Below are 27,684 nucleotides of genomic sequence, written 5' to 3'. Positions count from 1 at the left end.
CAAAGGTGCAGGCACAACTCTGCAAGCAGACCTCCATCAGCAGGCAGTGGCGCCCTGGGCGCACTGACCGGTCCACCAAAAAGGGGCTTGCCTCAAATCTGCCCACAATATTTACTGGGACAAGGCGCCCCCAAGCCTCGTCTGCATCTGCCACTCACCGGCCCGCAGTACCGCCATCCAGTGCTTCAGGTGTTTAGTCAGCTGCCATGCCAGTCACACGGCCCGCGCTGAGACTAGCGGGCAGCCGTGCCTCTTCAATGCCATTGCTGGCTGGTGTGGGCATGTGACAATCTCCCATGAGCGCTTCACAGTTAGCCGAACATTAAAGCATGATGGGCTCATTTAGGGCAGGATAATACCGGATAATTCCCCCAGTCTGCTGGAGCCTCACACAAGTGCGCACACAAGTGCGGCCATCTTACGTGACTGCTCTCTGATGCCCCTCAGAGCTGGTGAATACTTAAGAGATTTGGTACCTTAGGAGATATGAAAAGATTAAAAAAAAAACTCTCACGGAAAGGATACTCCTGTAGCCTGGCCTGCCACATATTCCACCACCATTTGTCAGTCATTTGTTGAAATGGTAAATGTTAAGTAAAATGAACCTCTAAACTAAAGAGACTCTTCATAAATATGTCCTCTCATTGTACACAAATATTTGTTAAAAAATAAAGAAACATTATTGGTTAGCAATTCAATCTACTGTCTCATTAGGCTTCTTTTTAGTGATGTCATTATTAAAAAGGTGTTCTATAAAGATTATTATATAAGATTAATTATTATAAGATTATTTACTGAGTTTCACCTGACTCGCTATCACATTTAAGACTGGACAAGGACTCTGAGGTGACCCTGTTTGTTCTGAAATTTTAACAGTTTGTCTTTAGTGGACCCCCACTGAATCACTAATGGAAGCTAGAGACCCCGCCTAACCAATTTCTACTAATTGAACCTCAAAACAATACACGAAAATACAGAACCAGGTATACATCAAACAAATACACAAATTATGAAATATTTAATTCACAACCAAAAAAAGACATACATTTGAATTTTATTTATAAAGTGAAAGTTTGAGCTTTTTAAAATGTATTTTATTTCTGAAAGACTAATAAAGGTGCTAGATGATTGCATATCACTTTGTCTTTTTTTCGTTCCTGAACTTTAAGCCTCCAATTTCAAATCCCTTTACATTTACAGAAAATTTGATAATTTTCAATTTTTGTGTGTGCTTTTTTCTGGATATATATACTTTGTTAAACTGGTAATGTTATCCAATTCTTCAATAAATTGTGGACCCCCGGAGTGGTCATTACGGACCCCAGATTAAGAACCACATATCTACAGTATTAGACAATAGAAATAGTACTCCAAATATGAATCGAAGGGATAAGGCAGAAGTCTTCAAACTTTGTTGCACTGAGCACCCCTAAGCTAAATATTTTAAAGTCGGGCCCATCTCTAAAACTCCGACAAAGAGCCCTCACTCAGGCCCCTTGGGGCACTGCAGTGCCGGCCCCACGAGGAGTAAAATGTCCGATGATGAAGCATGATACCCACAAAGGTGTGTGAGGGCAACACTTCCAAATAAGGAAGATCCCCCTCGAACCAAATATTCCTAACACTTCTTTTAACGTTTTCTGTACTCTCTCCACATAGGAAAAAATACCCACACTGATTAGAGTGGTTTCACCTCAGCTCATATATCTCGGCTTTGGCTCCTTGAAGCAGACTGTAATTTGCTTCTTATGTGTCGGACAAGAAATGTCTCAGTACATTGTGATTTAATAAAGTATTCACAATAACGGACGGCCAAAGCCTTATCCCTCATTAGGTGTATTTCTGGTGACGAAGCTCACGCTAACAACCTAGCATCAGAGTTGATTGTACCTGAATGAGATCTGCCAGTAGGTTTCCAGGATCAGTGGCGGTACTATCTGGGTTCCAGACATGTGATTTGTAGCCAAGGGTCAGTTGTTACATGATAAGAACAATGTTGTTAAGTTTAAAGAGCTCACTACACATCAGTCCATTTCTAGTATTGCAGGGCTTGATATAAACCACTGTGACCTCAGCTTCCCTTGCTCGGGGCAGACATCTGTTTTTCTGGTATGTTTTCTATTAAGGCTTGCTATTTGTAGTTCAGGGCTTATTATTTGAGTGTTCTCATTATAGAACATTCAGTAACAAAGGAATTTGTGTACAATAGCTTGTATTATAGGAAAGTAATAGATTCCACAGTAAACAGTTGATCAAAGACAGTAACGCACATAGGTCTGAGCGTATGATGCAAACGGTAACAGGATGTATTTATCAACGGTTTACTTAACAAATCAACCTGAGGAAATTTGTTTTATTTGTCACTGTTTGCTTTTTCCTAATGCAATCCGCCATCCAAAGCCACATACAATACAGAACTCCTTCACGTATATTCAAAACCGCTCATAAATGTCTTGTATTTGGCGATCTTATGCTCCTAACAGCACTGGCTACTTACCAGCCTGCCTAAACCAGCTTTCATGACACCTTCAAACCTTTAGGAGACTATTAAAAACAACTCCCCTTTTCTGCTATCCAGAACTGCCTTATGATAGATAACCTGCTGATCGACAACTAATATCATTGGGTCTTTTGTTCTTTGATCTGTTAAGTTGCTTGCTATGCTTGGTAATACGTTATTCTGTTCTCAATTGCACTCTTGTATATTATAATTCTTAGTTCTCTGTAATGTATTCAGTACCTTATAGGGCAGCCTCTCTACTTATTACTGTTAAATTAAAAGATATATATATATATATATATATATATATATATATATATATATATATATATATATATATGAGCAATATAATGTTAAAACAGTACTTCAGTCACCTCATGAATGCAACATGGCACCAATACCTATAGTTGGCAGTCGCCGATGTGAAGTTGCTGTGCTCAACTCATCATACCTCCACTCATATAACCGTCCTTTATACTACCAGCATAGTATATTAGACCACCCTCACTCACTTAACAAGGCTGAAAAGCCACACGGCTTAGCAGGCCCTACTATCGTCATAGCACATACATCCTCAAACAGAACACTTTAAGCAAAGTTAGACCTGCACGCCAGCAGTATGGCATCAAAGCTATATATTTTGCTAACCATTCAACACCGATAGCACTGACGCTCATGGTTGGGAATAGACAGCCGTGTAATTGAATGGAACAAAGTATAAGCACCAAAGTCCTATTGCCCACCCTCAAAGTACACCACTAAGACCCGTTGCAGGGTCTGACCTATCACATTAACCCCAATGAACTAATACTACTAGCTATTATATATTAAATATTAAATAAACCAATCTTCACTAATGAAAACTATGACACAGGCCATGCTGATTGTCAATTTGACGTACTAGAAAACAAAACATTACAACACCATACACGTGACCTTCCTGGCCTTGCGTCTCACCTTTTGGTGGTCAGATGAAGGGTCGGAATGGTCCATGCGACAACACCACTTGCATTTCCTCCATTTGGAAACTGTGAGGGCCTACGCGCTGTCCACAATTTTAGTCGACTGGCAGTGGACCTGTTCTTAGTTATGTATCGTATTGCTAGTTCTGCAGCCAGAGTGAAAGTAGCCTCAATACGTATCTGCACTCCAAGATAACTTTTTTTAGTGATCACACCTGCCTCCATGGACTTCATGCTGTATTCTGCTGGAATACAGTTGTTTTGGAATTTTGCTATTGAACCTTTCTGGAGTAGTGTGCTGTTTAGCCAGGAGACTCTACAAAACGTTCTCTTTAAGTCTAATTTATCTGATTCTCCTTTCTCTTCTTCCCTTTGTATTTTCTTCAATATTTATCTATACAAACATTGAGAATGGGAGAGAATCAGGGCATAGGAGTTGTTAAAAAAGTAAAATTTATGGCAACTCCTAGGTCCCTACGTTCTCACACATTATTAAAACCCTACTACAAATACTTAAGCCATCAGTTAACAGCAAACACCTGATTGATTCATTATATGGGAAATGGCAAAGGGGGTGTTGACTCATTATATAAAATAAGGGAAATGGCAAAGGGGGTGTGACCACATTCGACACACTTCCAAATGCACGATGGCAAGCGCCCAATGTTATGATTTAGTTATAACAGTAGTTTTTGCTGCCCTCACTAGGAGGCGCGAACCGATATACGGATGGTGGGAGAGAGCAATTCGTACTTTAATCAACAGTCACCATTAATGTAACTGTATCCTTTTGGCCACACTTCTGAGCCTCTTACTAATTTACAGATATATTATAGGAGAGAACTTTAAGAAGGACGAGAACCCGAGTTTACTGGTAAGTTTTGTTTTCTTCTTAAAGGTAATACACAATAGTTTACGGTTCGCTCATTTGCGGTCATACGCCTGTGTGCACACCAGGAGGAGTTTGTAGTCATGCAAAGAGGTGTACAGTGAACATAGGAGCAATGACTCTACAGTTTAAATTGTGTATCCCGACAAATCTGTGGAAAAGGATTTGTTTCGTTAATAGCATCCCATCCTTTCGTCCATCTTAAGCGACGAATAAATGACCAGCACTTATTGGTTTACAATAAGACAATGTTTATAAAGGGTTTTCATTTCCTTCTCCGATATATGTTACGCACAATTACCATATTTGCTTCTTGCACTTAACTCTATAGACCTGTTGTGATGGTGATCAAAACTCGTTTTAAATAACTCGTACATCCATGTTAGCTCAACTTCTAATGGTCAGCGTCATACTTGCTAAGAGCACGCTTGCACTGTCATAAAGCTTTTTTTTCAAACATGTAATAATCACCTTCTGAAAATAGGCTCTAAATGTTGCATCATCCGTTTGTAAGGTTTTATTTTATGTTGTGGGTGGCTGGGGGGTGGATACGTGACCAGGCCTACGATAAGAAATGGACTGGCTTGGGGAATGGGATGTTAACAGTGGTGGAGTTGAGATGAAGAAAGTATTCTTTGAATTGTGGCTTATTTGCATTTTCGTGAGAGGCACTAACACAACTCCCGTCTGTATTTGACTGCTGTCCCCAGGTTACAGCCACGACTCCGTCTGCGTGGAGTTTCCCCTCTTGGAGCAGGCCATCGGATGCATGGAATCCAACCAGGTTGCTTTATACTTCGGTCGAATTCTGCTGGAAAGGATTGTGGATTGTGTCTTTAGGAGAGATCATGTGGCTGGGTGGGAAAGATCTCCGAGGGGAGGAGGGGAGACTTTTTGTTGGTTACAGTTAGACATTAGAGCCGTGCGACAACTGGCTATGTAGGTCTAGGACATCAAGCATCTGCCAATACAACATGCCTACTCAAAGAATTTGGGTGAGCTGCTTCGGATATTTTTAAGTGCCTGATTCCAGCTCCTTTTAGTTTCCATCATGTGAATTCTGTTTGTAAAAGAAGTTGCATGTTTGCAAAAAGGTACTTCCATGTTGCGTGTAACAGAAACACTTTTTGGACAGCGCCGCTTATCTTTACTCTTTAATTTAGCTAATTCATCATATAAAAATACAATGGCACCATACAGGTTTTTATGTACTGAGTTTGAGTGTGTGCGTATGCCCTTTTGTGTATATGACACATTCTTGTAAGGCTACACTTTTTGTTTAACTATTTCCCCTCACCAAAGTAGCAGCTGATACTAAATTGTCTGCATGCTTTCTCTGTATACCATTGTGGTTAAAGCAAAGTTCCCCCGGATGATGTAAATTCGGCCACCTGTTTTATTGATTTCTTGTTGCATTCTACTTTTCAAAATTGATAGCAGTATCCAACGGTATTATAAAACTAGACGAGTAGCTTTTTTGTTGGAATACTGACACGTACTCGATCCTTCATGAGTCCAAAAAGGATTCCAGATTTGCAATCATGATCTTCTATACGTTCCTGTGATTAGGGCAACTATCCAAAGCAAGGGATGTTTCTCTAGAAAGATGCAGTATGTTAATCTGGTGGTCTATTTGCTCTCCAAATAGCTATTGTTCTCCATGTTTTGTTAGTGTTATCACATCTACACCACTATCAGATCTATGCCAGTGATTGCCTAAAACGGAAGACAAATCCAAACTTTTTACATAGCATCCCCACTCTCTAGTCTTTTTTAAACTTTTTTTTAATACAAAAAAGACTTACTATTTTAATAATGTAATTCCGAATAATTGCCTCCTCTTAAAAGAAGAACTTTGGTTCTTGGATGTTTTTTGTTTGGAGGTGTGACTTCATTTAACCCAGCTCTTGATTGCATGTAACATTTGGAAAAACTTTTTCTGAGATATTCTCAGGATTGACATTGAAAGGTTGCTCTTATTGACCACAGTACAATAGAATAAATGCTCTGAAGCAAGTTGTACCAGACACCATCTAATTGGCTTATACATTTGTTTCAATTCACCAGATGGACCATACGAACCTAAAGCCTGTAGTTGTGCTATTTTACCATCCCTCTAAAAGATGATGAAGCACAGGAGTACCTTTCATCTGCAACTTCACTTGATAATTTTCAAAATCGACTTTGGGTTTCAAAGAAATTCTTAAGATTAGGTTCTTCCATCTCTTTCTCCTAAGTGCTCACATGGAAATAAATAGCTTCCATGTGTACATCACAGGAATAAGTGTAATAAAATCACTCGCATCTTAGGGTTACCCTTCTAGTCCACCTTCTTCACAGCAGGTCAATAGAGGTCATTACTTTAGAATTTCTTCCTAATTTGTAGTGAACGAAAGTGTTATTCCTAAATTTCCCTTCTCTTACTAAATTAGGAAATGGACATCTTAAAAGCTGGGCAAATTTTGCACCTTTTAGACTTTTCTTGATTTGTGTGTTGCACATATATACTTGCACACAGTTCGTGTCCAGGCACATCCCCTTATCTGATACAAGTCTTTTCATTTGGCCCAGCTGCCCTCCATCTGTTCCTTCCCTTAATTTTTATTAAGTGTTTGTCTGCGGTCTGTGGAAAAAAAGGAAATTTATAAGGCAAGGGGGTAATAAAGATTCCCTCCTAGACATTTTGATTTGTGTGAAGAGTGGCAATCTGCACGAGAAATGAACACAAGGCTATCGTGCATGCGACCTTTGCCTCATTTGTGTATCGTTATATTTAAACAAATAGGCCACAGTGTTTTTATTTTCTAAGCAGGATGCTGAAGATGCTTGCTTGTGATCTCCTGTGGCCTTATAGTTACAGAAATTTAGTCGTGCTTATTCTTTGCATGTGATGCTCAGTCTAGGACCTTTGTGTACATAGGTGTTATGACTGGAAAGCTTGCTTTGATACAAATTTAGTTTAAACGGTTACTTGCACAAAAGGTAAAGTTTATGCCACTCCTATTTAATTTCATAAAGTAAATCACTTCCTCAGATAACCTTCATGGAGCAAACTAATAAGGATCTGGAAGCCTTAGCAGATGAGTTATTGGCAGATATTTTTTCTTCCTGCGTTTTATACTCATCGCTACGTTTTTCATACCTGACTTCATGCCATCTAGAAATGATGGGCTTCAGGTTTTATTTTTTTCACAATACCGGTTGTCTGTAACAATGTGATGGTTCTCTCTTTATATGGCACAGAATGGGTGCATCAGCATGCTACTCAACCAATTAAGAAGGCAAAGTAGTAACTTTTACTATTCAAGTCTATTCTTGAAAAAACATGGTACTTGCTGCTCCCGGAATTAGCGACCTGTAGCTTTTCTCATGAAGTTGTGAATCTTCATTCTTGTATGATTCGTTTGTACTTTTCCAACTTTTGAGCCCAGTTCTTCATTTGTGCAGATGGTTGCTTATAGTGGGCACTGGCGCTCGTCTTCGGGGAATGGGACTTATTTTTCACCGTTAGCCTTAGTCGAAGAGGCAAGGAGCAAAAGCGAGAAAAGTTGAAAGTTAAAGACAGGAGAACCTCGGCAGAGTAAGAAATCTGAGATAAAAGAGCATCTGCACGAGTGAAATAAAGAGTCTGAGAGAGACTTCTAACTGCGGATTTCTCACCTTTTGAATATTCCCAGTTGTCCAACTGGATCCGGAATCTTTTTCAGCAGTACCTTTGCGAACTGTTAGGTGGCACCATGCGGCTCTACACTAACGCCGTTCCAGAAATGACTTGCAGAGCCTATATAGACTGCATTCTCATATGCTGATGCCATTTCCTTTATTTCTGTGCCACTAGATGCAGATCTTTAGCTACTTCTTGAATTTTTTAGACAATTTACCCCAAAACATTTACAGTTTTCAAGGGAAATGTAACCTCCCAAAACGACCGGTTTTAAGCCCTGTTAAAACTGTTGTAAACAAATGTCTGTGACAGATCCTCATCAGGGTTTCCTGTGGTGTTTGGGATCGGGCCATGACTCTAGGGTCTGCAGTGACTGCACATTGATGAACCTGAAGGCCATGCAAGACCGCGAGCTAGAAACTGTTGTCAAGCACTGGAAGAATTCACGGCAAGACCTGTCCAAGGCGTAGGGTCGGTCCCAATCCAGAAGTCGCAGGATTCGATCCAGAGGTCGGTCAATAGCATGCTCCAAATTGAGGGGTGAGACAATAGAAATCCAAGTGGACCCAGCCCCTTCCTGCCACATAATACTCCTGAGAAGACTCGAGGACATCACCATGCATCTCGATCTCGCTCCCGAAGTCGTTGACGTCGAAGCCTATCCCACATCTTGTCCTGGGTCAACCAGAGTTTATGGGGCTGTCCGCCACACTAAGTCAGAACGAAGACTTCCACAAGGCCATACTCTGACTCTTCGGATCCCTACAGATGCCCTGTGGAATGCCAATGGGCTCCAAGGCGCAGAGCGGTCTTCCATCTTGAATACCACCGGTGGATTGGTCCTTGGTGCCAGTTGGATCCTCTAAAACCACCACTGGGCCTCCCCCGGCTCCTGCACTGACTCCGTTTCTGGCACCATACACCTCACTGGTTCCCGGAGCCTCGACGCTGGCTCCAACAATGCTGGAGGATGAGGTGCCCATTGTGCTCTCTGACTCAAAGATGGCACTGCTACGACCTTCGCAGAGGCTGTGCTTGATTCACTGTGAAGCTCAACCTGCCCCCCTCCGCCCCTTTGACATACCACATTCCCCCCTTGACAAACCTTTTCCACAAGGATGTACCCATACGGTACAATCCTTATTTGGTACAAATTTAGGGGGCTATGATGCAGGTATGGAGATAGGTCAACAATACCACAAGGAAAATTGATATGATGACTTCCATAAATCCATTGGTATTGGCACTTCCTCAGAGTCTGTACTTCTCTCACCTCCATGTCCTGCCACTATGGACAATACATCTTTTGCAGTGATCATGTGTAGCGCCAATTAAGTTCTCAACCTCCAGATTCCCACCTTGGAGGTCAAAACATATGGCTTGAAGGAAATGCTCTGGCCAGAACAAACATCTAATGCGGTCCTGCTACCCTTCAATGAGGCACTCGCAGATGCTGTCTTAAGGGCCTTGGCCAAACCCTACCATAGTCCCCCAGTCAATTGCCAGATTGCGAGACGCTACCACCCTGCCCCAGGCTACCCTGTATTTTTGTCTCAGCACTGCTCCCGTCAAAGCTTTATAGTGCTAGCGTCTACCGGTCAGTTGAACCCGAATGCCTTTCAGACTACTCCCCCCAATAGGGAGTCCAAATGAGTGGAGTCCTTTGGAAAAGTGGGATTTGCTTTCTCCAGCTTCGTCCTCAGGTTTGTTGCGACCAGTTGCCTGCTGGGTCGTTACTCTTGCTCTTTGGCCTCTGGTGGCTCAAGTCCTCACAGATGTTTTGGAAGACCTCCGAACTGTTCCGACTCAACCATACAAGACAGTCATGACACAGCGAAGTTCACAATTAGTTGTGGCTACAGTGCCACAGATTCCATCGGGAAAGCCATTGGTACCAGTGTCCCCATTTGTAGCCATGCCTGGCTACGATCAACTGGGCTCCAGCAATGTTCAGTCGTCCTTTATGAACATACCCTTTGACGGGACTCACCTCTTTGGAGATAATGCAGATTCAGCTCTGGGGTGGTTCAAATAGAGCAGGGCCACAGAGCACTGTATGGGCTTATCTGGTCCACTTTGCCAGATGAAACAATCTAGTAGTTTGTTTTTCATTTTCGGCCGATGTACCCCATATCACCCGGCACTTCAGCCTCACCAAGGTGCCCAGCCATTTTGTGGCTCCCGCAGGCAAGATGAGTGCAACCCTCGACCCACTGCTCTCCCGGCATCCCCGCCTTCTGCTCTTAGTGGAGCACAGCCACACGGTTCGAAGCAGGATTCAACCATTCTTGCCAGGCTGGCAGACCATACCATCAAACAGGTGGGTGTGCAGATAGTTCAGAAGGTATATGGCTTACCCTTCATTGCCACTCCAACACACCTTCCGCCATTCATGGAACGAGTGACAGAGGACCGTCTGTCAGGTTTATGCCAAGAAGTGCAAGTCCTTTTGGCTGAATGGGCTATTGAGAGGATGCAAAAGTGGGATGTGGTTGTTATCCCTGCTACTTTCTGGTGCCAAAGGATGCTGTTCCTCTCCAGTATTTTGGATATGCACACTTTCAATGCCTTCCTCCAGAAGGACAAATTCAAAATGCTTACACTGGCCCAGGACTTGTCTGTCCTCGACCCTGAAGACTGGATGATTGCATTGGATCTGCAGGACGCCAATTTCCATATATGTACAACAAATCGTATGCAGTACCTGACAGATGAAAGAGAAGAGGTTGCCTGTAGAAACAGATCGGGGGACCTGATCCCTCATGAACAAGGGCCCTCACACATCCTTAGGGGTGTCATGGTTCATCATCAGGCAGCACCTCGTTGGGCCAGCGCTGCAATGTCCAGCAGGCTGCTCTGGGGCTCTTTGCTGGAATTCTTTTGTTTTTTTGCCGATGTGAAGAGTGAGGTGTGGTGTAGGTGTGATAATGTGAGTAGACTGGTGTAAAGATGAGCTAAAAATAACTAAGAAATACCCAAAGCAATTTTAATACCTAGGTCTCCTTGTTATGATTAAAAACAATAGCTGGCTACAATTAGATACAATGGTCCAATCAAGCACAAAGTGATGTTTAAAAGAAGGTCAACATGTTTCTTGTCTATTTACTGTTAAAAGAGATCATGGCAATTCATCAGGACAGATGTCCTAATCTACTTGGGTGTGGCTCAGTAAAAAGTGTCTGAATTAGACCGTACCCATCAACAGTCACACTAGTATGTAGTATACCTTCAGGGTAAAACTGACCTAGAGAATGAAATAAAGCAAAACAAGTCTACAAAACAAACACACAGTAGCATTCTGTACAATATGGACAGGTTCAGGCATAGGTTGTATCCACCCTAAGAGTGCAGGTGTGGAACGTCCTAGTTTAAAAATGATTTTAACAAAGGTACCATCCATCGACAATCTGACTTGTAACACACAGCATAAGCCTAGATGTATAGTTGGGTGACAGAAGAGGAGGCAAGTGCCTCTGTCCCAAATAAAGAGGCTTACCGTGTATGTGGAAAACTGCACCCCAAAAATGAATGGCAGAACGGAACGCTCACTGGCATTAAATTACCCTGGGGGAACATAATGGAGAGGATCAAACATTTGCGGGCACATGAGACAGGAGATGTCAGCGGGGCCGGTCCAGTGGAGCCGGTACGGGTCGACCTACCCCTTGCACTGCCACCTTGGAGGTGACTAGAGAGCCGAGCGGGCGGTCCTTAAGAAGCTCCACGTACAATAGCTGCTGATGCAGAGCAGGTGTGGAAGTATCCAGGTGTTGGCTACTACAACATCGCTATTTTTTCCTCCGGAGATAGGCGCCATATTGGATGTAGCATGCAGTCATATACAGCAAAGGGAGAGTATCACCCTATTTAATAAAAACAAGGGGAGGTGTTATTAGTGACAGATTATAATGACATCCCTCGGGGTATGTGAGGGCCCTTGCTCCTGAGGGATCAGATCCCCGATCTGTCTCTACAGGTAGCCTCCGACCTCCTTTTCTCTTACATCTGTCAAAAACTGCATACCATTTGTTGTACATAGTCTGAGTGGGACTGTGTATGCTGGACCTTCATTCGCCCCTAGCCCCCCTATATTTTTGCTAATTTCCATACATCCATCCTGAAAACCCATCGCTGCTATCTGCTGTTCATTATGCAACAGAAGCATTTTCAGTTTGATGTGCTCCCCTTTGGTCTCACTAGCCTCTCCTAACTCGACGAATAGCTGTCGGAGGTGGGTTTTCCCCAGGCAGTCGTCAACCACCTCCAGACTACGGTGAACCACCTGTCCTCTTTGGGGTTCACTATCAGGTGCCAAAAGTCACCCTGACTCCTCCTCAGACATTCCCCATAGTTGGTGCCATTCGGCTCTTTCTGTCTTTTTACAGATGCCAGACCAGTCCTCATTATAAGCCACTGGTTGTGATGAGTTTGTTGAAAGGTTTCTCACACTTGCTTTCTCCCTCTCCTTTTGTTATGCCTCAATGGGTCCTCAAATTGGTCCCTATTACTCATATATTTGATGTGTAATCCCTTTGAGCTGCATCACAGCTGTGTCTTTACAGTTCCTCACTCTCAAGACAGTGTTCCTTGTTGCCATAACATTGATGCGCCAAGTGAGTGACCTTCATACTCTCTATTAATCAACAACTCGCTGCCTTCTTCTCAGACAAACTGGTTTTGTGAATGCAAGCATCCTTTTTGCTGAAAGTTGTGACACCATTCCATGTCGGCCAGACTATCACACTGGTGGCATTCTAAGCTCCGCCTCACCTTTCTAAGGAGGAGGAGAGATTACTAAAGAGCACTGAGCTTTTACATTGATTGTACAAGAGAATAGCAGGTGCACAATCAGCTCTTTGTGGGTTTTCCTGTGGTTACAAATGGCAAGGCTGTGCCGAAACCGACCATCCCTGTTGGTACGTGCTCTATTAGGATCTGCTATACATTGGATAAAATGCAACCCCCACCACGGCTGCAAGCTCATTACACCACGGCTAAAGCTGCTGGCACTGCTTTGGCACGCAGCGTTCCTGTCCTGGGCATTTGCCAGGCAGTTTCATGGGCCCCCTCCAAACGGTCATGAACCACTACTGTTAGGACAGCCAGGTTCACTGAGAAGGTCATTTTGCCCATTCGGTCCTACAGAATATTTTGGGTTGAGTCCATTCACAGACCCACCTGTCAAAAGGTGCTGCTTTGGTATCTATTCAAAAGGTGAGGAATCTGCGGTTTGAAGTTTCTATCAGAAGATTAAGTTACTTTTGGTTCTTTCTTGTAGAGATACTGTCTAACCGCTGATTCCTCACCGGTCCGCCCTGTTCTGTGAACTGGACTTAGAATCCATTAATAAGATCTTAAGTTACAACCAATTTGCTCCTAGGTCTCTGCGCCTGGGGACCCAGACAGGCTCAAAAGCAACAGATGTCGGTGCATGGCAGTGGCTTCTATATATGCTCCGCACATCATTTTTGGAGCAGAAAGGCGCCATTGCAAAGCCATACAGCCCCACTAGCTGACGTGCAGAGGTACTGCTGAAAAAGTTTATATTACCAGTCCGATCACTTGGGACTGTTCAAAAGATGAGGAATCTGTTTGGATACAGTCTTTACTTGAAAAACGTTGTTGAAGGTAAGTAACTTGTTTGAGAGTCGTACTCCAGACTAGACAACTTTGGCATTTGGCTACCCTGACATTTGCAGCGCTGGGCTCCTAAGAAAAATTTCAAGTCCATGATCTTATGAATATTCTTTTTGGGCAAAATTAAACCATGCTTCAGCCTTTAATTTACATAGATTGTGCATGATTTCTTTGATAACAATTGTGGAACGAGTTCTGGCACAGTTTACCTTCTATAGCACCAACAAGCTAACCCACCCTGGAAATGGAATTTTGAAGAGACATGCTTTAACAAATACCATATGATATGGAAAAGGATATCAAAACGTGTTCTAGTCTCATAGACTTTGCTCCAGTGGATCAGTTCTTAGTAACATGCTTCATTAATCACATTTTATTTTACAACAAGGACTTTGGCAGTTATCTAAGATCATTTTCTGCTATTAGTCAAAGATTCCGAAAGTGGATATTTCCACATTTTGAGCCACCTTGTTATATTCTCAACATTTTTAGAATATTCATATTGGTTTTTTTTTTGTTTTTGCTTGTCTTGTATAGTCTGTTCGTGCCATTGATTATCCTTTTGCGGGTTGTTTGATTTTGACATTCTATCTGTTAAATAATTTGGTGTTCAAATTCATGAATTTTGTAGTCATGATGGAGGCCGGTTCAAGCTTTAAACATAAGGCGACCTATATATTTTGACATCAGAAAGATGAAGTTTCTTTTGTCTTATCTAATCAGACTTATTGTTCTTTCAACATTAAAGAAAAGGTTTATTAGTTTCTAGAAGTGAAAATTATTCGCTCAGATACAGACGCTGCCTCATACACTCACTCTGATGCGATTCATGTACAGTCAGAGTCCTCAAAATCACAAGTTTTTTTAAGGAGCAAAGATTTCAAGGCCAGACCATATAATTGATAATGGGTCCTTTTAAGGCCTTAAGTTTCAAGGCATTAAATAAACCCAAAGTGACCTATATTGTAGTAATTGATGTGCCACTAAACCATTGATTGCTGAGTTAGTCTGATATTCCGAGTTTCCCAAAACTTCTTTGATGTGCAGAAGTGAGACAGAGCTCTTAAGGTTAAGATCACAGTTTGTTGGTTTCTATAAAAAAACAAAGCTGACCATAGGGACAACAGGCAATTTACCTGTTTTGTAGTATTGTTCTGTTATTTTCACTTTGGAGATGTCATTATCCCTTTTAGTAATCTGTATAGTGGAGGGCAGTGTTTTTCAAAGCAGAGTGTAAATTCATAGTGCCAAAACAGAGCAGAAAGTTAGTTTCACTTTTCCGTGTTCAATTCAGCAAAACCTTTCTTATTTAAAGTCAGCCACAGAGTCTTCTGCATTTGTAGTATTTTTAAGCCAACGTCACTTGAGTCCTTTAAACTGTACCATCGAAGGCTGATGTTTGACCCTGCCTCCTAAAGAGTTCTAGATCAACTATTAATGCCATTTCTTGATTTTACGATTGAGTTATTACGTTAATGGGTGTGATGGTCACTCTATCTGTGTTGTTACAGCAATCAAGTTTAGAGGCTATCCAAAATGAATATGTATAACACAAATTTACATACTGTGAATTTCAGCAGATCCTATTTACATATTTGTTTACGCCTTCAGAAAACCTACTTGTTTTTCGATTTTAGGTTGCTCTACGATCACAGCATCCTCTGCATTAATGCTTTAGGAGTTTTATTCAGCCTGATCCCTGCAGAAAAATATTGTCAGTTGCTCTTTTAACTATATATACATTGAGATATCTAAAAAATATTGACCACCTCAAGGAAAAGAGCGTTTTTATCTTTGCTAGAGTGAGGTGAAATTCTCGTCATTGGCTGAACAAGAGCTGTAGCTCAAATGGTTGAAACCCCAACCTTCACAGTACTCTGACATTTGACGTGCCATTATCAGGCCGGCTAGAGTATTATTTGGCATTGGGGAGTACAGCAATAATGGGAGGGGCAGCACATTGGCATTTCTGTTCCACTTCATGATACAGTCCCAGGCTAGTCAAATAACTTTTCAAGTCTCCTGAGTGGGTCATTGAGCTAGAACCCCTGCGACTTAATTGAATTTATCCAACTAGACTAGACCTAAAATACCTTCTCAATAAGGCATTTCCGTTAATGGTTTTGAACAATTAAATGGCACAGTGTCCAAGGTGCACCAAAACCCATTCCAGCAGCACTGTGAGGGGGTTAGCAGAATAACATCTACCTTCGAGCTTCCCTTCCACTGGTTGCCAGGGATGTTACGAATAATATGGCTGTAGCCGAGAATGTTCCCAAAGCGCCCCAGCTTTGTTAGACTCAATTCCTTTCTTTTCATTATGGAGGAACGGATACAGTTTGCACAACTTGTATGTCTACCTGCTCACCAATTTTTCTCACTGTATTGTATTTCTTTTCATGATTGCAAGACGTTTTGTATTGCCGATCTCCCTTCCTGTTCCTAGTGTTGCAGGGCTTTGCTTAATGGACTTCAGATCCATTCAATCTCTTTTCTCAGAAGTTCACTCTTATAAATATAGCTTACAGTTCAGTGCTTTATACCTAGCCGTATGTGATAGTTTTTAATGCCTGCATCAGTGGATGGTTAGAGTTGGGATTTCTGGACCTTTGAATCTGCATTTCCAGTTCCTTTTCCAGTAGTGGTTATTCAGACTGGTTTATAATTTTATTGAAAGAGACCTTGCTTGTTTAAACTCTCTGCAAAGAATAAGCTCCACATAGCCTTCAGGACCCACCCCGTTTGCTTTATAACTATATAATGGGTTAATTCAGAGCTTCCCTAAATCACCAGAAGCCAGTAGTGAACATCTGAAGTCCCTGTTTGTCCCTCCTGTGTTAGCACTAATTAATGCAACATGTGGCATCGATTTCCCTACTTCCAAGACATTGGTCATATGATACCCCACTTAAAAGCATACTGCCTGAAAGAACGGTGGGAGTCTCCTATGTTACCTAGACCAAGCATGAAAACTGAAGTGTATTCAAACCTTGCAAAGACAAATCAAATTTGTTATCATGCCCACTGTTCCATCCGCTACATAAGGATCCTCTTTGTTTGAGAGATCTTAGCGGTCTTTTGAGATCACCCCATTTTATATTAGACCTTTTTGCTCTGCTTTTCATTTGCATAGCTTTTCCACATGAAGGTTTAGACATATTCATGTGTCTCATGTAGATTGCCTTTGGTATATTCCAGACTCCCTTTATGGAAAAGGATGATTCCTGAACTTTCTTCCCTAAAAGGACCCGGCCCCTAAAGTGCATTCCCCGGTACATGCTATGCATGACCAGTCTTTGCAGTGTCTACAGAGAAAATAGTCCCTCTGGCTAAAAGTGGATGTTCCATTTCTGCTTTGGTATCTTTGATCATTGGATTTCCAAAGCTTGGGAGCCCTCTGCTTTTGTAAGACAGTTATTCTACATACACAGGGCATTGAGTAGCATATTGGATGTTGTCCTTATTAACTTTATGCATGCATGGTTTCACAGTGGCGCAGACTTTCTTGTAATGTGCAACCCATGCCTTGATCCAACGCCTACCTTGGTCCTCGTGCTGTTAAGTCTCCTGTGATATAGTTTCATTTTGTCATGTTACGTCCGTGTCTTTGGTTTCTTTGCTGGCTCAATGTAGACCCAGTTGAGACCCTGTCATGGTCTTTCAAATTTGCTTCAGTCAACTTGTTTACATTTCTACTTTATCCATATCTGGAGGTGTCTGATCAATGGAAAGAAGCTGCAGAAAAAGCCATGTCCCAAAGGTGATTTTCTTCCATTTCTTCATTGATCAGACATTGGTTTATTAGCTTCTTGACTGCCAGGTGCTCCGGACCTACCCAGCCCTTTACAGGTAGTCAAAAGTCTTCAATCCCAAGCTAGCTCAGTGACGTATTGTCACCAATTCCCCTATGAAGGGAATGCACTATTCACTTCATTCATTTAAGGTGCTCCATCGGTACAAGGTGTGTTTAGTAAAGGTATACACTTTCAGTAATGCTGCCTAGACCAATCGCTACGCTTTCTGATTGAATATGAGGCTTACCTTGTACAGAACTAGACAGGCTGTCTCCTGGATTTCAAGACTTCACAGATCAATAGTTTCAACAAGCTAGAATGGCTAATGACAAAATGACAGTGGCAATTGACAAAATGTAAGCCTTGCCAGACAGTAAATAGTTTTTGTTTTACTCATGCTGTCATCAACGCACAACTGTATTATTGGCACTTTTAGAGGATACGAGCAATAATTTCCAACCCTACCCCTGTCTATGCACATTTCCCCCTGTTTACAAAAACATGTTAAATGCATGAGACTATTGTCGTCCTCCATTTTGGATCACCACCCTTTCAGCAGACTCCTTTTTTTTTATTTCCTAACTCTTTGTTTTTACACAACATAAACCTGTTTCATCACAGCTCAGACATAAGAAATGCAAAGATGACTGATAAATAAGTCTTTGGTTCGCACCATCTTAACATCCCCACTTCCTACTCGAATCAGTGTAATTCAGTCCTTCTGGTCCCACCAGGGATCCCATATTTTACGGTACTTGTGCAGGCAATTGTGTGCTTTTTTAAACTGTCTTTTCTGCTGTTGCTCACATGTACATACCCCGGGTACATTCCTCAACGGTCTGCGGGGCAGACCCTTTCAAATATTTCTAGATGTCGCTTTTTGCCCCTATAGAGCCAATGGCTACCACTCAGGGGAGCCCTACTGTGTTAGTCCCCTCCCCTTCTATGTGACACAACGTTAGCATACAGCCCACTGCTCAGTATAGGTTTGACCAGTATTTGGTAGTGTCTTTACAGCTACATATCATGTTAAATAAATCGGACTATGGTACTTGACAGATTGGATAGTGGCAGGCTCTCTGTCTACCCATATCACAGATTCCTTCTTGAAGGCAGCCTTCGATATGGTGCTGAAACTGATTCCAGGACAACTGTTGATCTTTATTATGGTCTTTTCTTGACTCATAGGTTGATGCTGGGTGGAGGAGGACTTTCCTTTCTTGCTTTACCTCAGGCCCCGATTATTCACCACAATACTGTGGCTCTAGAGGAGCCTGTACTTTCTGGCTTTGAGCCTCCCGATGGCCCCTTGCTTCAAGAGCATCATAGTCTGGTTTAATTTGCTCGATATAGTCTAACAGAGTGAGGGCAAATCAAGCAAAAAGTAACAACAGCATTTAATTGGAGCTATTTGCCCCATAAGTGACACAACTAGCTGGACCCGGAGTGCCATAGATTTTACCAAGTTCTCTATCACAAACATTTTCTTTTTTTATCTAACTTATCTGCTAGAAGGCAATTAATTCTGATCCTCAGCCAGCGCTTCTACTACTGCAACTGAGAATATGGGAGGTTGGCCTAATCCTTCCTAATTTACCACGTTAGTGCTAACAGGGTTGATTCAAGTCAATTTCCTGTTAGGTGCTAATCTAGGTAAGTTCTCACTACCGCCTAATTTGGAAGATCTATTCTGTATTTTATTGATGCTCTGGTAGATGATGGCGCTCCAAAGACGCTGTGTATATAGTCCTTCCACAATAAGTAATATTCCAAGTTACGCTTTCCAACTCCTAAATAATGGCTGGCAGACCTGGTGTTTTGTAATGTGGAAATAGATACCTTTGTTATGCTTATGCTGCTCACTTCCCTCCCCATAGATATATGGAATGTCCTCTAATACTATCTTCTGTACGAGGATATAAATTCTGAGATTAGATGGCAGAAGTGACGAACGCGAGACGACACACAATACCCTGAGCTGATAATATCACTATATGAGATGGATATGTTTCTGGGCCTAGATGAGTCTAGTTGCTTCACTTATTTGCCTAACAAAAATGAATGTATCCTCATGTAATGCAACTGGTGCTATGTAAAGTGCTCTGATACCCGACACCTTCGGGTCAAGTTCGCGCTATATAAAACACCGTAAAATAAAAAAAATGTACTTGTCTGTCGAGCATAATAATGAGAGATGTCTTGATTTGTTATGTAATATCTAGCAGCAGAAACACTGTGGAATGCATGCTGATATGAATGTTTATGCACCCACCTGAAATTAAATTACTGTTAGTATGTTTTTATTGCTATTTGAAAATGAAATAAATGTGGGTTTTTAACAAACAAATGGGAATATTACTAATTGATGCCAAGTTGGAGCCCCGTTTGAGTGACATACAATAGCAGCATGAAGGTCCAAAAGAGATTTGGCACTTGCTCATTATCCAGCTTGGGTAGAAATCTTCCACATCACTAATGTAAATGTTAAAGAAAAGTGCAAGTGGTGAACTCATAAATACACCGTACATCGGAACACGGTCAACTTGTAAAGCTTGCCTGGGTATTAAATCCTAAGCCCTTTAGTTGTACTAAGCAGACATCTTCTGCGTCTCATCCCATTAATGGGAATATAGGGGGATCTTGTTGTGCCCCTTCTCAGGCTCCCAGATTTTCTGCAACTTCACTTACGGTTTGTACTCTTGTATATGGCTTAGTGTATCGCGGCCCAAAATCCAAATTTAACATTTGGGACAAACAAATAGCATTCTATGCAGTCAAACACTTTATCAGCATACTGTGATTTTAGTCTATTTAGTCACTTTGTTTTCCAAACAATAAGCCATCTAACATTAATGACTGATTGGGCCTGGCTGTAAACCTGACTGATCAACAGTCCAATAAAATAGTTTTGACTTCTCTCAACCATTAACTTGCTTGGCTTGACTTTACAGTTATCAAATACGATACACTGTGTGCAGAGCAGCCTTGTGTATTTTTTAGTTTTTTATAGAATTACTGCTATTGCTTTCTGTAAGAACTGTGAAAGTGTGCTTTTTCAGACAGTCCCCTGTAATAATAATTTTGTTGATGGCTATCCCTAAACACCCCTGAATTGACATGCCCAGTCAGAATCTCAGTGGGCGCTATAGCCTTCATTGCAGTCTTTATCTCTCCGCTCTAGAAAGGGCTCAACTAGTCTGCCTCATGGTCATCTGTCTCATCCAATATTCCTCCTATTTGCTGTGCTATTTATTTGGGGAATAAATGTCCTTAAATGTATCTATTTTTAGTGTAAATGTAGTTCTTCGTAGCCTACTGACAAGTGATTGTTCAGTCAGTTCCTTTGTTCCTTATTAGGCAGGTCAATAGCTTCCCCCTTTAGGCCCTAATTACGAATGACCGCCAGACTCGTGGTGGTGCGGCGTTGCCAGCCTAGCCACCGCCGCACCAGCGCTTTGACCGCACCAGCCACCGCCGCACCAGCGCTTTGACCACCCCATTATAAGTTGGGCGGTCGAACCGCCCTGCGACCGCTGTTCCCTGGAGGTGTTGAGGCCGCAATTTGCTTGGCGGGACCGCCGCGGTACCATCAAGCACATTATGAGTTTCCTCTCTGCCACGGTTTTCATGGCGGTTCCACCAATTCAAACTGTGGCTGAGAGGAAACAAAGGGTGCCCTACAGGGCCCCTCGGTGCCTCACGCCATGTGGATGCATGTAAGAGCAACATGTGCCTCCCTGTATGCATGCACCCAAGTTCCTACACGGCATTGACTTCACAGTCCATGCCATGCAGGAACTGCTTTTGGCGTTACCATTGCAGTGCCCATTTTCTGAAGCACCGACGTGAGGATGCCAAAAAACAGCTCACCAGACAGTAGGAAACATATAGTGTAGTATGTGTCTCAACTGGAGCCTTGGCGCAGCTTGAGCGTGGCGGTGGCGTACTGCCCGCTCCTGCTGCACCAAAAGTCAGAATCAGGCCCTTAGTCTCGATCCTCGAGCATCTTAATTTTTTCCCCCCTAAATTCATACTTTCCTGGATCCCCCATATGCAGTTATTTACGTAAGACCTTTCTTAATACTAGCTCCAGTGGACAATTAAAGTAGCAATTTAAACAAAAAAAGTCAAAAGGTTATCCAGTTAATTCACTGATGCCGCTTTTCCTCACCTCCACCCTCTCAATGCCATGTAATAATTTAGCCTTAAGCTGCTAGTTCTAATTCTGAACCACAACTCTCTCATTTCTGATCTTCACTTAAAGATGAATCATCAGTGTAAAACTTGCCCAGGTTTGTAACTTCATTGAAATTGTGCATGTATTTAAGACTCGCTAGGAATTAGTTTAGTAGCGTGTGTCCTGTGTACCACTCAGTAAATTTGAAAAAAAGAAATGCTGGCACCTCCAGGCACCTACCATCCTAAGACTTGAACAGGGAAGATAGTGTTGGTATTCTGTCCTTTGATACCACTTTAAGATATTGCCAAATAAACCAAGTATACAGCTTCTTAGTCCAACAACATCCAACTAAAACCACAACTGTCCTTACATGCTGCGCTGATTCATATTTTAGTTCTTGAGTGCTTAGTCCCACAGTGTGCTTCCAGCTCTCTTCCAGTTCACTTCCTCCCAATCTATTGGCACAAAAACGCCTGGATTCTCACCATCAAGATTGGGGCATACCAGCATGTGTTAACTGTGATCTGTACTGAGAGGCAGTGCTTATTACTGACAATAATTCGATTAGTAGTCTCACTATGGATGAAACAGCCACAGATGTAAATTCCAGCAAGTTTCCTGCAAAATGTTATTCCCAATCTCATGCTCCAGGCTGCACAGACTAGAGGCAACTGTGGAAGTCTGTCTTGTGTAGCCGTCTCGGGTGCACACGTCTCTATCTAAGTTTCGAACTCGCACTTCAAATTGTGTTAATGCAATTGGCATAAGGAGGCAGGTGGGGATTCGTTCTTGAGTTCTAAAGCATTAGGTTTGGTACAAATAGGAGACATAGAGCAAATTGATGATCAGACTGTACTGGGCAGAAGTTCTCGCTGTGTATTTGTCTAGCAACGTATCAAGAAACACATTTGTAGGAGATGTATGTACAATTACTAGCTATCATGAGGAAAAGACAAAATCCTATTAAGGACATATCCTATTATGGACTATAGTGCTCAATGGAACTACCTTTTGAGCACTAGAAATAGGCAGGATGCGCGGAAACAGTAACCATTAAAATGTATCATTCAATCGCCATACAACTCCTGTAAACTCTATGTACCCATTCAGATCCAATTTGTTCTTGTTTCTGCTCTGTCCCTGTGGAAAGGAAGCATTCATTACTGTACCAAAAGCACAAGTGATCCAAAGACATCAGCATTACAACTACAATGGATAATATCATAAGCCCAAATCTAAAACAGTTAAACATGACATCAGCTCCTGTTACCTAATATGATAGTAAAATAGTAAAAGAGCCATCTCACTATTCAAAGAACCCCAAACTGGTTGAGATGTAGCTCAGAAGAAAAATTTGTGCAACTGGTCTGATAATCGTTGCATCAGTTGCATCAGTGTCCTTGATAGAATGTTAACTTTATTTCACTACAGCTAGGGAGTGTTGCATTCCATGTCAGGACCAGAGACAAGTATTTTCTTCTTTGAAAGCTTACCACTAACAATGCTGAATCTTGACTAGCCTTAAAATAGAATTTCTTTACTGTAGAATTCGAGTGCTAGTCAGCTGACCATAAACTGTCTTCTAGTCCAGAAACCAACATACAATCATTGAATGTTATGATCAAGTGACACCAAATACCTTTGTATCAATACCAGCCTCCTACATCATCCACTTACATACTGGGCCATGGTAGGAGAAGAAACTGGCGATGAGGAGTTTCCTGATTGAAATCAGTAACAACTTCACTCTCCTGATTATCCTAGTCATATCTTCTTACGCTTCCATACACCTCATTGTGCACAATCTAGGACTCTCCTACACACTGAGTTAGGAAACCACAGTGGTGTTGAACTTGGTTCTTTTAGCGAATGAGAACATGTCCCACTGTAGTGTAGGCCTCCTATCTGAAAGGTGTATTACCCCCAAAATCTAGTACCAGAACACGTGAAGCCCACTTATTGGAAATTAAGCACAGCGACATAGGCAATTTTGCTGATGGCAATTTCCTAGAAAGTCTCATCTGCGTCCATCTACAAAAAAGTCTGCCGACTTTATTCACATCCCAAAGCTGAGAATTCCTAGGCTCAAGGTGAATTGGCACCTTAATATCCATAAGTGATCTACATCCTCAATCAGGAGACATCTGACCTAGTAGGTCCTACAGAGATGGCGGATGTATTCAAATTCTTCATCCATTCCATCGTCCGCGTGATCCACCAGGAAAACCAGAATGTCCTTCATAGGGATCCAAGTCCCATTTTCAGGCACCAGTGAACTCATCTCGACCAGGCTTGAACAATCTGTCTTTTGAGTTCCTGTGTCCAGTCCCGATTGGTAAATCTCCGCAGCTTGACATGAAATTCATGATACATGTCAACTCTCCCTGTAATCCTTAGTGTCATCAGGAACTCTGAACGATCCACTAACAGCAAGTGTAAGTTTCATCCAAGGGTTTGTTAGAATCCGGCTTAAAGGGATCCAAGAATCCCAAGAAAGTTATAGAAGCACTGAAAGCAAGCTTGCATTTACATCACTAATATCAGATGCGCTGACTGCTTTTGGATGTGTTCTGTTGCTCTCATGATCATTCAAACATTATAAACTTGTAATATACCAACAGACCCCCAATCATGAAGAACCCAGCTCTTTTCACCACCATCTGTAGAATCTTGAAGTTAAGCATTCAGATGTGATAATGACAGGCCCAAGTTGCAGGGACCCCATCTCATCGCCAGGAACACCATCAGACCCAGCCTACAGTCGCAATGATGAGTTCGCCACCGTGCTTGGCACTCCTGAGAGGTCTTCTTCTTAAATCTGGTCTAGTAAGTAATGCCAAAAGTCTTTAGGCTGCTCCACCAGGAGTCTAAAAATTGATGGCGCCCAAGTGTTTGATGTATCTCACTGTAGGCACGTTGTCCATTCATAGGAGAATGGAACACCTGACCATGCTCTTAACATGATAGTAAACTATCTCAACAGCAGATATTAACACTTAATGTGTAGCTCCAACTCTATTCCTGTGCACTTTTACCGTACAGGCACTCTGCAAACGGCACACCAACACCTCTATACACTCCACTGTTATCATTGGAACGACCCACAAATGAGACTGCTATTCCTGGCTTCAGCGTGCTGCAGTCACTTTCGGATCTCTGTCTTTGTTTCACTGAATATGTGAGAAAACTCCTTAGGTTCAAGAATCTTCAGCCTTTGTAACACTCTGTATTGGAATGGGCCTGAATTAAAAATAAACTAAATATAGCTTGTACAGTTAAAGATAGCTTTGTCATAAAGGGTCAATTGAGAAGTATTCTTGCACGCAGGTGAAGAGAAATGGTGTCTACTAGGGCTCTGTGCAGATACTTATTTATTTGCAAGACCTTAAAAGTCACGAGGTGAAGGGGACTACTCAATGTCGAATCCCTACAAAACCAGAAATTCCCATTCTTTTCTTCAGTGCCAGATTAAACGTCTCTCCATTGATCAGGAAGCCCAGGTCCTGAAGGAGGCTGACAGACATTTTCAGATATGTTGTCAGAAGTCCTGGAAGATCAGGATCATATTGTCCAGATTGGCCTTTGCAGTTTAGTGAAACATCAAGGGTAGGACCACAGAATGAATGTCAAAGAGGTGAATCCCAAGATCTGCACAAGTCATTCATCTAGAGAATCCTCCCATAGGGATTGTAATGTAGGTGTCTTTCCGGTGGAAGTGCACCATCCAGTTGCTTGCCCTTACGAGGTCTGTGAGTACTTGAATGCCCTCCATCTTCAAATGGTAAGACACTCCGCTTGCGTAGAACTCTTGCAGTTGATGCCTGGTCTTAAACCTATGTCTTTTTTCTCCACCAGAAATATATTGCTTTGGAATCCCAGAGAGAGTGATGTAGTCCTGCAAATAGGCATTTTTGCTCCATTCACTCTACTTTTGTGGAAAATAGTGCCTGTTCTTTCTTGGCAAACCAAATCAGTCTCTCTATTTGGGTTGCTCTTGGGTTTCGGAAAACTCAAACTGAGGTATACATGTCCTTCTGCAGGATTTACTCATCCACTGTCATTTCTCTCTTTCTGTCTAGAAATAAATATTTCCTCCCAGAAAAACTTGGATTAAACTGGATAATGCTCACCTACTCTTCCATTGGCACAGCCTCCTTGGCCATGGAAACAGCTTAGCTTACCTCTGGCTCTATAGGGGAAGAATCCATGAAACATCTCTCCTGGGTGAAGCTACTTATGTAGTCTCCTTGACCTTTCTAAGGATCATCCATCCAAAACACTAGGGCCAACGATCCACTTGATGTATCTTCGAGTTTTATTCTGTGCATTGAACTTAGTAACTCATTTTAACAACACCTTTTCAAAAGGATCAATGCAAATGACCTTTGGTTTTTCTTCCCAACTCTGATTAGGCTACTCTGCAAATTTGGAATTGATTCTGTGAAGCAGCACCTTTCTCCTCTAACCCCTTATTACTGGATTCAACCAGACAATATCTCCGGTTCCACCTCTATTCTTCGTGATTTTCATCAGTGGCCCTCCCATACCACGAAGTTTGTCATGGCAAGCCCACCAGGATCTAGCCTTCCCGTCTTGAGATCGTTCATTCAAGAATTTTCTCGGAAAGGTTGCCATTCTTGTGTGCGGTTCAGTTGTCAGGCCCAACTTTATACCCAGCAAGGGGCATGGGCGTTTCACTGTAAGACTATTATGCACCTTCTTGTCCAGGGGCTTCCTGTGCTTGGATTGGATTTATAAGCCCAGCCGAGGTGTTAAAAAGTATCCAATGCTACCGCACAGTCTTCCCCCAATCATCATGATAATGCTTAGTATTGTACTTGACTGGGAGAGATTGAGCCACTGATCAACTAGGCTTGCCCTTCATGTACTCGAGGTTAGAGGGATTAGGGGTAAGCTGATTCCGCTGACAATGGAAGCCACCACCATATGGACCGAGTCATCTCTTGCCTCAGAGAGGCCTTCAACAAGTCTTGAATGAGAGTTTCCCCTTCCAGAATCTCCATCTAAGGCTCTGTCTGTCCATAGCCCTGCCTTAACAGTCTGTCCTGATATGATGCCATCTAGCCAGCCTAGGCCACTAAATCATCTTGCGGTGTGCTTTGTATGTACGAGTAAAAAGAAACAACTACATACTGGGCCCCCGCTTGTAGGCCAAAGCTCCGTTTGCGTCTCTAGTTGTGGGGCAAATAATAGTCAACTCCCCAAGCATTCCTGTGTGCTCCCAGTGCTCTTTCAAAATGGCAGATCCATGTCATGGAGCAAAAAATGGGACTGCCAACAGCCTCTCATTTGCTGCACATGAGATCCTGTGTCGTCAATTGAGATGATATTGCAGAAACCTCCCTCCTTGGGTAGCACCTTTACTCAACTTGGTTAAAATGCATAAACTCACTCCTGAGCATTCTGCAGCCCTTTAATCTGTTTGCATGCAAAACGCAGTTTATCCATTCCTAGGGAATCGCGAAAGTGCACTGCTGCCTAGTAATCTGTCTGGTAAAAGATTTTAATACAAGGCGCATGATATCAGTTACAGTATAAGGAGATATTTCTTAACCCCTTGAGTGCCCATGACGAGATGGTCTCGTCATGGGCCGCGGTTGCGCTGTGCCCATGATGAGACTATCTCGTCATGAGCCCCGCCCGCTAATGAAACGCCCGGCACAGGGCGTGGAAAGGGCGGGGCACTCAAGGGGTTAATGTTTACACTTGTAACTAGGATTGCCCATATTTTTTACCATAAAAGTTACTGCATTTGTATAAAAATTCCTGCAGGTATGCAGTGTTCCTGGGTATGTTGAGTGAAATGGTTTATCGAATTACAAATTAGACCAATTGTGCCAAATTGTTTTTTTTTTAGTTTCCCTACTGAGTGAAATTGGGGGGAAAACGCAACCACATCTGCTCTGCTTGGCAACTTTAAAAAACGACCTAATGCAGAAGAAAGCCTGTGTCATTAAAATATGGCCATGCAAAACAGATTCTGATTGGCTGCCATCAGAATGATTCTGACACAGGGACCCATACAATCAATTAAAAT

General features: G+C 42.3%; 1 protein-coding gene across 5 annotated transcripts in view; it reads left to right on the top strand.

Moving 5' to 3' along the window:
• LOC146797866 (RNA-binding protein 6-like) overlaps positions 1 to 27,684 on the top strand; it is a 1,129,330-nt gene that overhangs the window by 526,772 nt on the left and 574,874 nt on the right. For all 5 annotated transcript variants that reach the window (XM_085625068.1, XM_085625070.1, XM_085625069.1 and 2 more), the window contains one exon: positions 5,062 to 5,135. In XM_085625068.1, the coding sequence (XP_085481194.1) occupies positions 5,062 to 5,135 (74 nt within the window). The remainder of the gene's footprint in view (positions 1 to 5,061; positions 5,136 to 27,684) is intronic.

Source organism: Triturus cristatus, chromosome 9, assembly GCF_964204655.1.
Source record: "Triturus cristatus chromosome 9, aTriCri1.1, whole genome shotgun sequence".
Classification (NCBI taxonomy): domain Eukaryota; kingdom Metazoa; phylum Chordata; class Amphibia; order Caudata; family Salamandridae; genus Triturus; species Triturus cristatus.
The sequence above is the reverse complement of the archived record's forward strand: the minus strand, read 5'-3'. Positions and strand labels throughout refer to the sequence as shown.